This window comes from Rhipicephalus microplus, chromosome 2 (genome assembly GCF_043290135.1).
Source record: "Rhipicephalus microplus isolate Deutch F79 chromosome 2, USDA_Rmic, whole genome shotgun sequence".
In the NCBI taxonomy this organism is placed as follows: domain Eukaryota; kingdom Metazoa; phylum Arthropoda; class Arachnida; order Ixodida; family Ixodidae; genus Rhipicephalus; species Rhipicephalus microplus.
This window is the reverse complement of record NC_134701.1, coordinates 198,714,141-198,732,435: the sequence shown is the minus strand read 5'-3', so window position 1 is coordinate 198,732,435 and position 18,295 is coordinate 198,714,141. Positions and strand designations below refer to the sequence as shown.

General features: G+C 43.1%; 1 protein-coding gene across 1 annotated transcript in view; it reads left to right on the top strand.

Annotated features, from left to right (window-relative positions):
• LOC119170498 (uncharacterized) overlaps positions 1-18,095 on the top strand; it is a 67,333-nt gene extending 49,238 nt beyond the window's left edge. Inside the window, exon 3 of the mRNA XM_075887233.1 lies at positions 14,256-18,095. Within this exon, the coding sequence (XP_075743348.1) occupies positions 14,256-14,743 (488 nt within the window). The 3' untranslated portion in view covers positions 14,744-18,095. The remainder of the gene's footprint in view (positions 1-14,255) is intronic.
• The last annotated feature ends 200 nt before the right edge of the window (positions 18,096-18,295 follow it).

Genomic DNA, 18,295 nt, shown 5'->3' with positions numbered 1-18,295 from the left:
CAAGTGCAAATTGTAGACAGGTCATCACACCCAAACACTGAAGTTTGTGAGTGAATATATCACACCTTGCTGAGTTCATTTGTTCGAGAAGCGCTGGCACGGTGCAAATGGAAAGTTGAAGCATGAGGTCCGCACGCTCATCACGGCAGCTGTGGCAGCGTACCAACTTTTCGCATGAGCGCATGCGCACCTGTTGGTGGCACTAGCATGCTTGAAAAAGGTCTAATTGCTGTGTTACCAGGTTGGCAGGTATGTAAATATATTAGTTAATTTCTTGATGTCCATTCTCTTACTAGGGCATGTATGTATTTTCCAAGTATTCACCGGCGTGTGTGAACACTCCGGAATCAATTTACCTCTGCACTACCAAAACTGGTTGATCATTGTATTTTTATCTTGTTAACATCTTAAGTTATTTACAAGTCTTTTGTGCTGAGGTAGAATCTCTCGTAGTGTTTGAGCTACCTGTTTTGGATCCACTGCTACTGTAGTGAACACCCCTTCCCATTGTGTTGTGCTGCTTAGCTGAAGAGAGCAAGTTTGATTCGTAGTCACCGCATGAGCATACTGATGTGAGGAAAAACAGGGACACCAATGTACTTGGATTTAGATGTGCATTAATTTGGTAACAGCTGGAAAGAATGAGGCTCCAAGATATCTGTGCAGTTGTGTTTGACGAGCAATTGTAAACGCCAATATAAGAGCCTCTAGAGTGCTCGAAAGGAGCTATTCATTTGTATCGTACGAGACTGATAATCTGCCTAACTCATTGAAATCGCACACCGGGGTCTACACAGACAAGCACAATTTGTACCATCACAGTTTATCATGAAGTCACAGTGAAGAAAGCCCTGTATTGTATTTGGCAAATTTTTGTTTTATTAATGCAGGCCCCCATTAGCACCTATGGTTCGATTGTATTGCCTTGGCTTCAAGAGTATAAATAAATATTGTACTATATCATTAGTTGTATTATAGTGAAGAAGTTGAGTGCTACTCAGAAAGGCAGGGGGTATCACTCAGTCGGTGAAGAAGACGTTTGGTTGGCTGGGTACTCAGGCTGGCTCCGCCATTACCACTTGATGTGTCGTGACCACTCTCCTGTTTTATAAAAGAGTGCCACTCTAAAATGCCTCATTTTAATTGGTGGAGAGTGCTGGGTAACGCCTAATCCTGGAATTGCGAAACCGTACGTTGCCTCCAGTTGCTACGATGTCCACGGACGACGATCAGCAGGTGGCCGCCTCGGCTCCAACTACTGCAGCTCCTGCCTGTCTCGGCTCCTTTCGGCAATGCGATCTGCCTACCTTCAGTGGAACCGATGACAAAGACGTGGAAGACTGGCTCGACGAATACGACTGGGTGAGCAAGCTCAACAAGTGGGACGGTACGCACAAGCTTATTGTCGTCCAATTTTATTTGACCGACGTCGCCAGTCTGTGGTACTGTAATCATGAGAGAGACCTCCCCACCTGGTCGGCCTTCCGAACGGCGTTTGCGGACTTGTTTGGCCGTCCAGCGCTTTGCAAACTACGGGCCGAACAGCGCTTGCGTACTAGGGCTCAGCAGAATGGTGAGAATTACACCAGTTATATCGAAGATGTGGTCGACCTTTGCCGGCGTGTGAACTCGGCCATGACAGAAGCCGAGAAAATCAAACACATCTTGAAAGGCGTGACTGACGACGCATTTCAGATGCTTGTCGCCAAAAGCCCGCAAACGGTAGCGGAAGTGTTCCAACTTTGTCAGAACTATGATGAGCTCTGGAAACAGCGTGACACCACTCGTCGTGCCAGCGCGCCATGTGCAGCAATCTCGACTTTAACGTCGGCTGGCACTGCTATAGACCACACCACTTTGCTTCTCGAGATCGAGCAATTTGTACGAGAGGAGGTCGCACGCCAGTTGTCCCTCGTGCCTTATACCTCCGAAGGTGCCCCATCTACTTTAGCGCCATCAATACAGCGAGTAGTCCAGGAGCAAGTGTCCGAGGCACTACCAACAGCTCACGCACCACCTGTGGCTGCTCCATTGACCTATGCCGAAGCACTGAACGGAACCCGACGTCCGCCTGTCGCGAACGGCCACGTTTCTTTGTCGTGAACGCCTACGTCCACGCGCCCCTTTGTCGTACCGACTGAGCCTATGTACCAGGCTGCCTGTCCTTTCTCCCGACCACCACCTCCGCGCTTTCAGAACCCTTGGCGCACTCAAGACAACCGCCCCATGTGCTTCGGTTGTGGAATTGCGGGTCACGTGGCGCGATTTTGTCGACGGCGTGAGTTTTTCCTGCGTGACGACGTCAGGCCCAACAATTATGATTTCCCACCATGACCTGAGCCTGCTGTATCTGTTGAGCCTGCCACCATGGACACATTTTCACCTCGCCGGAACTTCAACAGACACCGGTCGCCTTCACCTCTACGCCGTTCCCTTTCCCCTATGCTACACGACCTCGCCCTGTCCCTGAGGAAAACTAGGAGCCGCTATTCCGGGGGCAAGAACTGCGGATCTTTCGAACTCCACAAGACCTTGTTTCTCGCTGTCCAACGTCATTGCTGTCTCCGTTGAAGGTATACCTATTTTTGCATTGGTTGATACTGGCGCCGCAGTGTCTGTAATGACTGAAAAACTTTGCCGTCGACTAAAAAAGTCACAATACCTCTTCATGACTTCGTTTTGAGCACTGCGAGCGAGCAACGAATTCGCCCTTTTGCTGCATGCACAGCACGTGTCGTTATTGCTGATAACATTTAGGTCGTCGAGTTTGTAGTGCTCCCGCAGTGTTCCCATGACATTATATTAGGCTGGGACTTTCTCTGCACTCATCATGCCGTCATTGACTGTGCTCGCGCCGAAGTGGAGTTCGCGTCGTTATGCGACGCTGCTTCACTCGACTCGTCCCTTTCACCTGCAAAAGTTTTCGTTGCCGGCGACACTTCGATACACCCGTTCTCATCCGCCCTAGTTCCGCTTTCCTGTGACGTCTCTAGAACCTCAACTGATTTTTTTTACGCCTTCTAAAACCCCTGTTCGCCGCAAGTGCTTCCTGATTCCTTTCGCCGTTATGAATATTCACGATGCATCAAGTGCAATTTATGTTTCAAATCCGTTTCCCTCGCCTTCCAAGTTACTGTGTGGTGAGTGCCTGGGCTTTGCCGATGACATTGATCCCTCGAGTGCATGTGTAGTTCCTGACCACTCGACTACGCTACCTATTGACACTGTTGATTGCTGCGCGTCATCCTCTTCCCCATCATTCACCGACGCAATTTCGCGCTGCATCGACACCAACCGTACGGCCCAGCAGCACACCGACATCATCGCCCTCCTCGAGCGCTTCCGCGCCAGCTTTGACCACCAGCAACTGACTTTGGGCCGTGCTTTCACAGTATCCCACGAAATCGACACTGGCCTTCACGCTCCCTTACTTCGGCGTCCGCATCAGGTATCGACATCTGAGCGTCGCATGAATGCGGAACAAGTTGACGACATATTGAAGCGAGGTGTTATTGAGCCCTCTAACAGCCCGTGGGCCTCCCCAGTTGTTCTAGTCAAGAAAAAAGATGGCTCAATAAGATTCTGCGTCGACTACCGCCGGTTGAATAAGATCATGCACAAAGATGTTTACCCGCTACCTCGCATAGACGATGCCCTTGACTGCTTACAAGGCCTGGAGTTCTTCTCGTCACTAGATCTGCATTCAGGTTATTGTCAGGTTCCCATGGCTGAGGCTGACGCCCCAAGATGGCTTTTGTTACCCCTGATGGCTTATCCGAATTTAACGTCATGCCATTCGGGCTCTGCAATGCGCCTGCCACTTTCGAGCGCATGATCGACAACATCCTCCGTGGCCTGAAATGGCAGACATGTCTGTGTTATTTAGACGATGTCATGATATTTTCAAACGACTTTTCAACGTATCTTCAGCGGCTTGAGACAGTGCTTACTTGCCGCACCTCCGCCGGTCTACAGCTCAACTTGAAGAAGTGCTGCTTCGGCGCTCGAAAACTCCTAATTTTGGGCCATGTTGTATCTAGAGATGGCATTCTTCCGGATCTGACGAAACTCCGTGTCGTTGCCGAATTTCCTAAGCCGAAGACCTTAAAAGAACTTCGCAGCTTCCTCGGTTTATGCTCATATTTTCGTCGTTTTATTCGCAACTTCGCCTCCATCATATCGCCCTTGACTGACCTTGCCGGCAACAATGACCTTTCTAGTTGGTCGTCAGCTTGTGATGATGCATTCGCCACACTCCGTCACCTTCTTACGTTACCTCCTATACTGCGACATTTTGATCCTCTTGCCCCGACGGAAACAGACACGGATACTAGCGGAGTTGATCTCAGTGCTGTCCTCGCCCAGCGTAAACCTGGATTTGATGAGTACGTCGTCTCTTACGCCAGCCATGCACTCACAAAAGCAGAAGCCAACTATTCAGTCACCGAAAAAGAGTGTCTAGCCATCATATGGGCCATAGGCATGTTTCGACCCTATCTTTACGGGCGCCCATTCACCGTGGTTACAGATCATCATGCATTATGTTGGCTGTGCTCGTTAAAAGATCCCACCAGCCGGCTCGCCTGTTGGGCACTTCGGCTACAAGAGTACGACATTTATGTCGTTTACCAATCTGGCCGAAAACATTCCGAAGCGAAGTGACTCTTAAAAAGGGAAAAGAAGAGAAAAGTGAGCCCCGTTATTGTCTGCTTCAGTGAGCGACACCGCTACAGTAGCTCACGAGGGATGGGGGTGAGGAGGGATAAAAAGGATAGGAGTAAAGATGTAGGAAAGCCGAAGAAGGAGAAGAGAAGAAGAGACGTGAGGTGGTGAGCCAGAGCGAGCGACGACAAGATGAGGAGATAGAAGAGATAGGAAAGATGAAGCACGGTCACTGGAGTCCGAGGACGGGAAGCAAACGCTTTGTCCCGATCACCTCTACGATGTAGTGACAAGTCACCGTCGTCGCCTGCCCCCAACGTATCTGCACTTAGTGTCAGCGACATGCTACAGGAGCAACAAAAAGATCCTTGGATTGCTTCACTTATCAACTTGTTGAGTCGAACTCCCTCGCAAAATATTCGCCGTCAAATATAGCACTGTCAAATACAGCACTTCGTTATCAGAGATGGTTTGCTATACAGACGGAATTATCTCTCCGAAGGTCGCCAATGGCTCCGAGTCATTCCCAGACGTCTCCGCTCAGACATATGCGCCTCCTTTCACGCCGTCCCACAATGCGCCAATGCTGGAGTGTTAAAAACCTACACCCGCCTGTCCCACCGCTACTACTGGCGTGGAATGTATCGCTTCGTTCGTCGCTATGCACGTTCCTGTCTTGCTTGCCAACACCGGAAGAATCCCACTCCAAGTTCTCCAGCTCCACTACAACCCTTACCTTGTCCTGCCCGACCGTTTGACCGTGTTGGTATCGATCTCTATGGACCTCTTCCGATTACACCGGCTGGAAATCACTGGGTAATTGTCGGTATCGATCACCTTACGCGCTACGCAGAAACTTCACCACTCTCTTCTGCGTCAGCCAGTGACGTCGGTCGTTTCATATTGCATCAGATCATTTTACGTCATGGTGCACCACGTGAACTCCTGAGTGACCGAGGGCGTGTGTTTTTGTAGCCGTCAAATCGCTTCTCAAAGAATGCTAAGTCATTGATAGCACAGCCACCGCGTATCATCCTCAAACTAATGACATTACAGAACGATTCAACCGTACATTAGGAGATATGCTGTCAATGTACGTCGCAACCGATCACACCAACTGGGACAGTATTCTCCCTTTTGTAACATACGTGCATAATACTGCTGTCCAGACAACTACTGGTTTCTCTCCACACTTCCTCCTTTATGGTCGCAAACCCTCTTGCACGCTAGACACCATCCTTCCTTACCATTCAGATGTTGCTGAGTCAACGACGATGTCACAAGCTGCTAAATTTGCGGAGGAGTGTCGTCAGCTTGCCCGCTCCTTCACAAGTGCTGAACAGCAATGCCAGAAACACCACCGCGATAGCCCGACGCCTCCGGCTTCTTATGCATCGGATGACCTTGTCTGGCTTCGCATCCCTTCAACCAGCCCTGGTCTCTCAACGAAACTGATGTACAAGTATGACGGCCCTTACCATGTGGTTAAACAAACTTCACCCGTCAATTACATCGTGGAGCCGCTCGAGCAGCCCCAAGATCAACGACGCCGTGGACGTGAGACCGTCTACATAGACCGCCTAAAACCGTATTACGATTCCTCTCTTGTCTCCTGCGCATGAGTCGCCAGGATGGCTCTTTTCCGGAGGGGAGGAAAATGTAGTGAAGGAAATGAGTGCTACTCAGAAAGGCAGGGGGTATCACTCAGTCGATGAAGAAGACGACAATTGGTTAGCTGGGTACTCCGGCTGGTTCCGCCATTACCACTTGATGTGTCGTGACCATTCTCGTGTTTTATAAAAGAGTGCCACTCTAAAACGCCTCATTTTAGTATTCAGGTTACCATTATTATTTTGTAAGCCAAGCACATTCTCACTTCACCAGGGGTAGGTACAACAGTGAGGAGGGATGAAAGCGTGCTTGTCATCATAGAGGGTTAAAAACATGGTTATAAAGGTTTTGAAAGTATTGTTTGACTGCCCTTCCCTTTGTGTCTGTAAAACACTAATGCTGCAATATCTTTTTCTTTTTAAAATGAAATCGTAAGCACATTGGTTAAGTGTTATGGTGGTAGTTAATGGATTAATCATTTATTACTCAAATGGTTTTTCAATAGTGCAAACTTGGAAGACAGATGGAAGTTATTCTTGTCTTGTGGTTCTCGTATCTGTAACCACATCATTAATTGCATGTTTTTGCTCTCCTTGCCCTTTATGGTAAAGTTACAACTTCTCTGTGTAACTGTCAATGCATTGCACCATAAATGCCAATAAAAGATACATTGCAAGGTCTTAAGAATTTCTGAATACCTTTCTTTTTTTTTTACCTTCTCTAAAGTGCAGAGCATCAATTTCTAACTGGCAATACCATATGTTCATTGTCAATTATAGCCTCTTTTACTCAATAACTGTGATCGCATTGGGAAACCATTGTGGACAGGTCATGGCCAAAAGAGCTTTGGCATGAAAATGTGTTGGTACTTCACCCGTAGGGGTACTTGCAAATTTCTACGCATTTAGTGGGCTGTGACACCACAGCTGGGTCCAACCGATGCGTGGGTTGGACCCAGCTGTCACAGCTCAGGCTGGCATGGCTGAGCTGTAATGACACATAGGTTTAAAGAGTAGATCTGGTTATCTTAGGTGTCCTTTACTTTGTCCCTGAGGTAACCTTGGTGAAGACAATGAACTGTTGTGCCACAGTGACATCAAGGAAAATGTAGATTTGACAAGGGATTAAGTTAGATATAAAATGAGAAAGCTTCATTGTTTTTTAAATATGTTATATCTCTGAAGGCGGGAACGTGCCTCCAAGTCTGCACGACACATGCTGTGCTTAAAGGCAACCATCAAATCCACATGGATTTTTTAAGTACACTGAAACCTCATTCTAACAAAATTGCATTTTACACAGAAGTAAGTTTGTTATATCCGAAAATTTGTTATATCCGAAAGTTGTGTCTCTGGCTGAAACACTGACATTTCAGGAGAGTATCTGTTTGTGAGACATCGGCCATGTTGGGCAATCCCATTCCCATCTTCTAGGCAAAGCTTAACCCTTTGAGACACTATGTGCCCAATTGTGTGCACCACTTGTTTTGGCTATATATATATATATATATATATATATATATATATATATATATATATATATATATATATATATATATATATATATATATATATATATTAATAAGAGCGCAGTATATCGAGGTTTGGATGAATTGAACCTCCTGCATTATAAACTTGTCTGCATTTAATTTCGTTTGGCAGTTTACTGTTGCATGTGATCACTTTGCCGATCACTTTACTATGTTCAACGAGTCATTTCACGTACCACTTTCTTTCAAATATGTGTGTGTGTGTGTGTATATATATATCCTGTATCAATATATATATATATATATATATGTATATATATATATATATATATATATATATATATATATATATATATATATATATATATACACACACACACATACATACATACATACATACATGATTTTTTTCCTTTTTTGCTCTAAATGGACATAACCAAAACTAAATTTGCACTGTACAGCCAAACCCACTTGTAAAATACACTCAGGTGGCACTAAAATTCTGTTTTATAATCACTAAATGCTATAAATAAGTTGCACGAAAGAAAAAAAGAAGGCGCTGGGTTTGGGCTAGTTGGTACTGATCCATAACTTCCGTAAGCACTAAAGGCACATACGTAAGACGAGCAGAGGACACAGGACAAGCTCTATTTTCAACCGAAATTTCAAAAGAAGGGATCACCAAATATATAGCCTCCAGAAAGATAAAGCATAAAAACAAGACAAGATTAAAATAACCAACGAAAAAGATCATGCTATTACTATGCAGAGTTCTATGCAGAGTTCTATTACTATGCATATGAAGCTTAAGGTGACGTAGATGAGTTTCTGTGGGTGCCGTTCATATCCGAGCTGCTTCGCATCCATGCATGGCTCCCTTTAGCGAGAGATGGTGTAATCTTTTTTAATTTTAAAACCAGACAGGCTTCATATTGAGATTAATCCAATTTTCAATGGAGGTGAAATGGGAACTTACTTAGAAACTTCGTATTTTATGGCAATACTATGCCCTTTTTACCAGCGTTAGCTGTTAGCACTGCTCCTGATATGGCGCCGAATAGCTAGGCAGTTGTACACGCATCTCACCATTCCAATCTTACCTCTCAGTCATTATTTCCAGCAATTTGGACTATATTACAACATAATGCCAGTTATTGTTTAATTGTCATTATGTAATGCTTCAGTAATGAAACCAAGGCAAAAGTTGAGTCGAAGATTGAGGCTTGAAGTGATGAAAATAATCATTAAAGATGGAATGTCTTTAGAGCGGATGATTTTTTTACCAAGTGTACAAAACATTATTGCGCCAGGACATCGCTATCATCATTGTGACAGTGATGGAAGTTCACTTATTCCAAACAGGGGCTCCACCAACACCCCTTGTTCAATGATTTTTTTATCACTATGTTAACAGAGTGGCAGGCTACTTTTTTTTTTTTTTCATTTCTAATCTGGGGTGCGGTCACTGCTGCCTTGTGTATAACTTAGCATAAATTTGATTGCACCTTTGTCAATTCTATTGCAAGATTCAGTGCAGCTAAACATCGCAGAATCTTTCTTTGTGTTGCACAATATCTTCACACTTTTCAGCTTTGGTGGCAAAAAATTTCAAAAGAAAACTACAGGTTTTCCTGCTCACTTTAATCCAAGTGCCAGCCTAAATAATCTGCATGCCATTGAAATAATCTGAACGCCGAGCTATTTAATGCATGTGCCAAACATTTAATCCAAGCGCCAACATATTTAATCCAAGCGCCAACTCACTCAGGCCGCATGCCATTGAGTTTAATCCAAGTGCCACCGTGTTTATTCCAATTGCCAATGACATTAATTCAGGTGCCAGTCAGTTTAATCCATGCGCTAGAAACACACAGTTAGCCACTATATATAGTATAAATGTCAGAATAACGTAAACATGGCGTCACAGCAAGAACTTTTCCCTCTGCTATACATGGTAGTGCTTATGAAATGAAGTGCGCAGTGCGACTTCCCCTTAACATTTTGGTGTCATAGCTTCAAAATAAAAAAAAAAACAGTCAGTATTAATTGCATTTATGGGTACTTGAATGTATTTGCTCATAGAGTCCATGTTAGTCTTTATTGCATTGCTACTGCTTCATTCCGCTTAACCATCTACACCATCGCATATGCATAGATTCGTGTCGTCTGCTGAGCAGACGGCATTTGGCTACGTCTGCTCAGACCAGGGAGAACAGTGACCGACAGATGATATTCATTTGTTCTTGAAATCAGAAATAACCACTTAAAAATACCAAACTTGCATTTATTCGGGTTCATGTGGAAATAAGTTGTTATAGAAGCATCAAAGTAGATACTCCAGTTTTCATGTAACAGACGACGCTTAGTGTAGCTGAAGCGTGTTTACTTGAAACATGTGTTTTCATACGGGAACATTTTCAGACGAAGAGAGAGCTTTGCTTGAAGCCATGGCTGGACGCAAGCGAGGACCGCACTTTAAGAACCCCAACAAACCTCGTCGAAAAAACTGCAGAGTATCGGTGGTCGACAGGGCTAGGATTGTGGACGTTTACAGGCGTGGCGGTGACTTAAAGCAACTAGCCGACGCTCTAGGCGTCAACATTAAAACAGCAAGATCGATTGCCGCTACCGACAGAGAAACATCAAAGCATGGTGGGGGTTCAAAAATGAAGTTTGGAGATGACGTCGTGAGTACTTTGAGACGAATTGTCGACGAAAACTGTGCATTTACATTGAAGCAAATATAGGAGGCCCCAGGAGAAAGAAATGCCAGGAGTAACAATCAGTGCAAGCAGAGTCGACCGCTTGCTGGATGCCCACTGCTACTCGATGAAGCTAGTGACACAGAGGCCCACAGATCGCAACCGTGACGATATCAAGCACAGCCGCATGCTGTACGCCCAATGGCTGCAGACTGATGGACCGCGTGTTTGCCGCTTCTATTTGGATGAGACTAACTTCAATATCTGGTGTTCCAGGAACTTCGGCAGGGCAGCTAAAGGACAACCAGCTGTACACATGACCACAACGACAAAGGGAGTGAACTTGAACATTATAGCATGCATGTTCGCAAATGGAGTTATTCACTGTACTGTGGTGGACAAAGTTCATTAGGTTGTTTTTAATGACTTCCTCAGTGATGTTTCGGCCCGTGTAGAATGTGATGAGCCAAATACCGAAGCTGTATTCCTTCTTGATAATGCACCTGCTCACGCTCGAGCAGAACAGGCGGCTTTGGCTAACTCCATGCACTCTATTAAGCGCCTGCCAGTGTACAGTCCCTTCTTTAACCCTATAGAAGAAGCCTTCTCGAAATTCAAGTCACACGGGAAGGCCTACCTGAGCGAACGTCGTAATTTAGTTTTAGTGACACCGCAAGGCATGACGAAAAAGGAGCACAGGCGTTCTTTACTGCTGGATGCGGCTCGCCACTCCATGCAACAAATACAGCGCATGGACTGCGCGGCCTTTGATCGGCACAATTTCTCTTTCGTGCCTGCCGCTTTGCGTGAAGATGACTTGTGAACATCCGTCTTTGAGCCCTATGAGACAGTTCTGTATTAATAAATACACTAGCCTGTGCCTATGTTGCATTTCTTGAATAATTAGTAGTAATCACTCTTGTTTTCCTGTATATGTATATGTATATATTTGTATACACACACACACACACACACACACACACACACACACACACACACACACACACACACACACACACACACACACGTATGTGTATGTGTGTGTGCGTGTTCGCGTGCGTGTGTGTGTAGAGATCGAAAGGGGGGACAGAACAAATAATTTAGTGATTGCACTGAATCCGCAAGCTTCCAATGTGCGATGAGAGGCATAATGCCGCGCAAAAAAACACGTACACACAAAAAAGAAAACTAGACCCAAGGTCAGTTGCGTGTTATTATCATTTTGTTTCCTCTGTGTTCGTTTCATCGCATTCGTCAAGTACGCCACAAAACTAACGAACTAAACAAACAATCAGTACTGTTCGTATCATTGGAGACATTTAACTTTGTTTGAATAAAAAAATAAGAGCATACAATAATGTAAAATAAAACTTCTATTGCCACATCAGGATGATCAGTTTACGTTTTATGTTCACTACAGGAAAAAAAAACATATTAGAATTATCTCTAATTCACAGCGCGTGCCGCGCAGCGGCTTCCTAATTTTTTGATTATTTAGCTGTCTTTGACCCATCACTGCCCGTGACCATGCTTTTAATCTCTTAGTATGCGTTCCGGCACTCCAATAAACATAGTGTGTCGTTCGCATTACATGACCTGTCCTGGTCATGTAATGTTGTAGTGTGTACCAAAGCCAATTATGAGCTTCAGTGACGGATACTGAATTTCATTGCACTGTAAAATATTCAGTAATATGTTCCTGCGTTTTTTCGTTTTCATTAAATTTATTTCACCTGGGCCAAGCACTCATTATACAAACTTGCGCCTAGCAAAGTATAAGCACTTTAAACATGGCTTAAGCAAACCACAGCAGTAAATTTTTTCAAGAATACTATCGGCGCATGCAAATAATAATGAGTGATTCTACCTTCCGACTATTGTCTTTTATACTGTAGGAACTGCATTTCAATTGCACTGCCATTTTTACGCCCCGTATTCTGGTTTTTGTGCGTGGATTAAACTGACTGGCACCTGAATTAATGTCATTGGCAATTGGAATAAACACGGTGGCACTTGGATTAAACTCAATGGCATGCGGCCTGAGTGAGTTGGCGCTTGGATTAAATATGTTGGCGCTTGGATTAAATGTTTGGCACATGCATTAAATAGCTCGGCGTTCAGATTATTTCAATGGCATGCAGATTATTTAGGCTGGCACTTGGATTAAAGTGAGCGGGAAAACCTGTAGTCGAGGTTATGTGTATTCTCAGCATTGTGATAGCCTCGTGATTCTAACATGAGAGTCTAAACAAACTTAGTGGTAAAAGTCTCACCACCAACCATGACAATGTGTAAGAGATGCAAAGAAAGCTGTTGACGTTGAAACAGAATTCGTGGCGACGTGTGTCATAAATGTGACTTTTGACGTGTTAAGAAGAGAAGGAAATAATATGAAATGCAAGCATGTTTGTGCATAACAAAGAAACAAACAACTTTAAAATAATATTTTCGTATGGATAATTATGTCATACATGGAGCTTTGGTCGTTCATTAGTTCCCTAAATCTAGCACGCCACTTGGAAGATTAGTGACAGCAATGCATTTCTAATGATTTTAAAATGGCTCTTTCCCTCGTGCTGCTGTTGTTGCTTGTGTGCAGGGTGTGCATTGAATGCTGGAAAACTGAATGAGATTGTTGATGTCCTCAACGCGCGTAACTTCCAATGACAATTAAAATTTTGATTTCATATTTAGTATTACATATGAAAAAACAGCACATACGAAAAGGCATTTCTAGAAAAAAGCTTCACTGCATTACCAGTATGTTTTTTCTGCATAACAGAGTGGATATTAACTTCCCTGTATATTAAACTTTCATGGATATTAAATATCCATGGAAGTTTGGCTATTCCACTTTTCTGGAGCGGCATGCAATGCATATATATTGGAACATTCTCGAGAGTGTTTCATGCATAGACAGTGTGTTTTTACTCCTGTGTGGGCAGGTTTGTACATAACTAAGCATTGCATAGTCACCTCCAAATATGTAGAGAAAAAGAAATATTAATGTGATAGCATTAAAGAGCCCTTTTCGCAGAAATTCTGGCGTCAGTGTGGGCATCTATAGCCGGGAGTGAGAAATCTTGTCCGGGGCTGAAAAAATTGAGAAAGATGCAAATGAAATTGATAAATATTTCTGGGTTTGAGTGAAGATCAAACCCAGGCTGTTTGTGTGGGAAGTAGAGGTTCTACCATGCAGCCACATGTCTGTTTGGAAATACAATGTAAGTAACTTTCTCCTATTGGAAATACAGTGAAAATAACTTGGTTTACAAACGTATGTGTCTTGCATACAGGCTTCACAATACATACAACATGTAATATTGCAGTAATATTGCATGATGCAAGCATACATTGCCATCGGGCATCAGAACATCTGATTATAGTAGCAGGTTCATGTTTAAAGCCAGCCACCCATTACAAAAGGCAGACTCACTGCTGCGCGTATTCTCGTAAGACCACACAGAATACAGCCATATGCAAAAGCTTCAATGACACAAGCCAGTTTCAACTTTATCATTTACATTGTAGTAATCTACAATTTAAACTTCTAGAGTAACATCAAACAATTAAAGTACGCACTAGGCGGTTAGAGTATGCATTAGGGACAGGATAGTGCTATCGTGGTTAACTCCTGAAGGTGAAGCTTAAGGGTCACTCAATTTTATATAGAAGTTTGAAGCAACCCTCTGCACTTATTGGGGAAAAAAAGTGGTTATCATTTTCAGCTTCAGCATATATTCCTTTAGTATTGTTTGACCTTTTCAAGCTGCCTTGTTTTTTCTGTGCAGAAGACGAGCATTCCAGCTGCTCAGCAACTCTAGAGGATGGCGAGTCACAGCAGCGGCAGTCCCTTTGCTCTTCTATTGGTGTCTCTGAAACTGAAGGACCATCTGATGTGAAAGTTCAGAAGAAAGCCCACACAGGCAGGCAACTCTATCAATGCCACCTGTGCCCCCGAAGTTTCAAATGGAGTGGCCTTCTCAGGAAACACCTGTGCGCCCACACTGGCGAGCAACCATATCAATGCCCTTCATGTGGTAAGGGCTTCTTGTACAGGGGCTCGCTTATGGTCCACCTGCGCATCCACACAGGAGAGAGGCCATATCAGTGCTCTTACTGCCCGCAAAGATTCAAGCAACAATCCCACCTAATAGCTCAACAACGCATCCGCACAGGCGAGCGCCCATTTAACTGTCATTTCTGCACCCAAACTTTTTCATTGTGTGCCTCTCTGAAGAGACATCTGCGTACTCACTTTCAAGACTCTGGTGAATGACCATATTGGTGCTCCTTCTGCTCACAGTGCCTTTCGCTTCAATGCACCATATCAAATCACCTCCGTACTCATAAAGGCGAATGACGATAGAGTTGCACTGTCTGCTCAAGGTCTTTCGTGCAGACGGCTCACTTGAAAAGTTACATTTTGACACACACACACACAGGGGAGAGATAGTGCAGCTTCACTGCCTGCTCTAAGTCTTTTGTTCAGCAGAGTGACTTGCAAAATCACGTGGAGACACACACAGGTGAATGACTGTACAGCTGCACAGTTTGGTCCGAGTCTCTTGTGCAGAGTGCTCGCTTGAAAAGTCCTATGAAGATATGTGGAAAGGAAACACCATTCAGCTACACTGTCTCTGCAAATTCTTTTGTGTTGAGTACTCACTTGCAAAGTCAGATTAACACACAACATTGTGTTCCCAGCCTGCCTTGTATGAATTGTAGCTTTGTTTGGATTTCAGTTCCTCATGTAGTATTCCGCTTGCCACTCTCACGCATTTTCAACAGAAACCATGTGCTCTTATATACTGAAGTGACACATGATATCGAAGCATCGTCATAGACGTTGGGGAGGCTTCTTTTAAAAGAAATTAGGTATCTTTGCTGTCATGTGATTTTTATAATATTCTATGAAATGGTTGTATGCATGGAAGTGATAAACATTTAGCTTAAATACTATATGTTCGTCTTTTCACTGGGGCATGTACGTATTTACCATATATAGTCGTGCCTGCGTGAAAACTCCTAAACTTTATTTATTTCTACGCCAAGGAAACTGGTAGCACGTTGTCCTTTTTTGTTATTTGCATAGAGTTGTTGTCAAGCTTTCTGTACTGAAATAGGATCCCCTGTTGGTGTTTGTGCTGTCTTTGGATGCACTGCTACTTTAGTGAACACATCTCTTAGTTGTATTGAATTGCTTAGCTCAAGGGAGAGAGCTTAATTCCCAGCCACAGTGTCAGCATCGTGATTGCTTTTTCTTCATGAAATTAAATGAAAGCTTTTGCTGTCATTAGTCATATTCAGTTTTACCTTTATGTTTTTATAAACCAATTACCGAGTCAATCTCACTTCACCTAAAGGAGGTGCAACAATAGGATGAAATGGCAGCATGGTCGCCTTCGCAAGGGATTAAAACATTGGAACATGTTTGGCAAGATTATTAGATCATCCTTCTTTTTGTTTCTGTAAAATACTATTGTTGCATTATTCTTTTATTTATACCAATGAAGAAATAAGAAAATTGGTAAAGCGTTATCGCTCTAGTTGATGGAAATCGCTAAGTATTTTCTAAAATTGTTTTTTGTATCGATCTACTTAGCAGACTGGAGGAAAATAATTATTCTTGCCTTGCATTGTCCATGTCAGTACCCTTGTTATTGCTGGTGTAACGATGTTTTTGGCAGTTTTCATAAAGCTTAAACTTCACTTTACGCTTTTGTTCTTGTTTTCGAAGCCATACATTCTTTCAAAAATAAAATAAAAGCTGCTTTGCCAGTTATCACTTTTTGTTTATCATCTCAATTTCTCTCTGTCTAAAGTCGAAAACATAAATTTCTAGGAGGTACTTCATGTTCATTACGGATTATAATCTTTTTTCGTGTGTGTATTTGCATTTGATATTTTACTTGACGATTATCACAACTTCATGAAATCATTGCAGACAGGTGAAGGCTAAGATGCTTCGTCATATTAGTTTAGTATACCACCCTCAGGGGTGCTTGCAAGTATGCAGGCATTTGGTGTGTTGCGACACCACGGACTCGAGCATGTATAGGTTGGGCCCACCTGTTGCAGCCCAATCGCAAAGAAAACTAAAAAAGGCTATCCTGGTATATAACTAGCCTTTACTTTGACCTTAAGGTGCCCTTTGTGGAGGAAAAGAACTATAGCGCCATCGTAACTTCGAGGTCAACACGCTTTTGACAAGGCATTAAGTTAAAGAAAAATGAGAAACTTTAGTTGTTTTCTAAATGTTCTGAACCTGAATGCATGAAGGTGCCTGGAGATCTGCACAGCACTAGTTGTGCTTAAAAGCAACTATTATACAATATGAATTTTTGAAGTAGGGACCCAGCGCAAAAACCTTTAAACTATTTTCATTTTGGGAAAGCGAGTAGTCCTTCCAGCTACGATAACATAATATTCACTACAAGGCAATATAGCGAACACGAATGGCACAAAATATAAATTTCTCACTGATATTTTGTTGTAACGAGCATGCAGTGTATATGCAATGTATGCGTAATATAATGCCTAAAAAGAAGCATTGTTATGCTATACATCATATTGCCCGACAATGATGCAGACTCTGACGTGTTATGTTGCTGGTGTTGGCATAGTCACGACTGTGAACTTCGCCATTTTCTCTGAGTGGTGTTGATGGGTGGAGTGGCTTAGTGAGGAACTGAAACCAGCTACTGTAACTTATTTGTTGCAATACTTATTTAACAAAATTCTTGCAGAAACATGTTCACATCAAATAGGTGTGCAGTTATCTCATCATCACAAGTATCGTTCCTTGCTATTATTTACTAGTTCCTTGAAGCCTAAGTTCAGTGTACCAGAAAAGCGAATGCAGACTATGTGAAGTTTTCTGTACTGTCTTTTAAGGCGTCAAACTCAGCACAGAATTTGCACAGCTGGCGTAAATATGCAAATGTTCATTGTCAGTATAAAATTGCATAAAGCTCCCAACACATCATCTTTGAGGGCTTGTGATCGCGGCCTTTATATGCCGCTCTGATGTATTGGTTGTCTCTGTGTTGCATTTTGTTTGTTTCTTTTTGGCATTTCTTTCATAGTTATTCTGTTGGAGCCATTTGTGAACCTTTTGCATGTATGTGTTCCTTTTGAGTGATTGTGTCGAGAATGGCACAAAGTAAACAACGGTGGGTAGTTAATAGACGGTTTTAGAATGTTGGCCCTAAAAGAAAAAAAATAGCATACCCCCAATCAGTTTTATGTAGAACACTCTGGGAGTAATCATCCTTGCTCCATTTTTTGCCTTTGAGTCGAGCGTTACTAAGTCAACTGACCTGTTTTTTTATTAGTGCAGTAGTTGCATGCACATCACGGGCTTATAAGGATCGTCACCTGGCATGTAAAATGTCAAACTGGAATTTAAAGAGTAGTGTATGCCCTGACATGACGTAAGCACTCATTTTAGACCACAGACGCCAGTATTATAAAAAGTGAAGTGCATGTATGGTGCGATGATGTGAATACCATGTGTAATCTAACGTGTTCCTCCAAGTTCAAGCGATGCTTGAATATAGCTTGCTGAACTATATAAATACAAATGCAAAGTTTGTTGAACTGCTATTAAAGCATAGCCAACACTGAGACTAATATTGTCGTTAATCTGACATAACACCTGTATCTTGGAAGTACATACTCATTGCTTATTGCTGATGTGTTGAAACCCTCACAGTACCTCAGGTTCACTTAGAAATGCTTCATACTTAATATTTTCAAAAGCTGCTGCTCATGTGCGAGATGCAAACTACATTAGTTTGTTTCCATTCGGCACACCAATTTAAGGCGA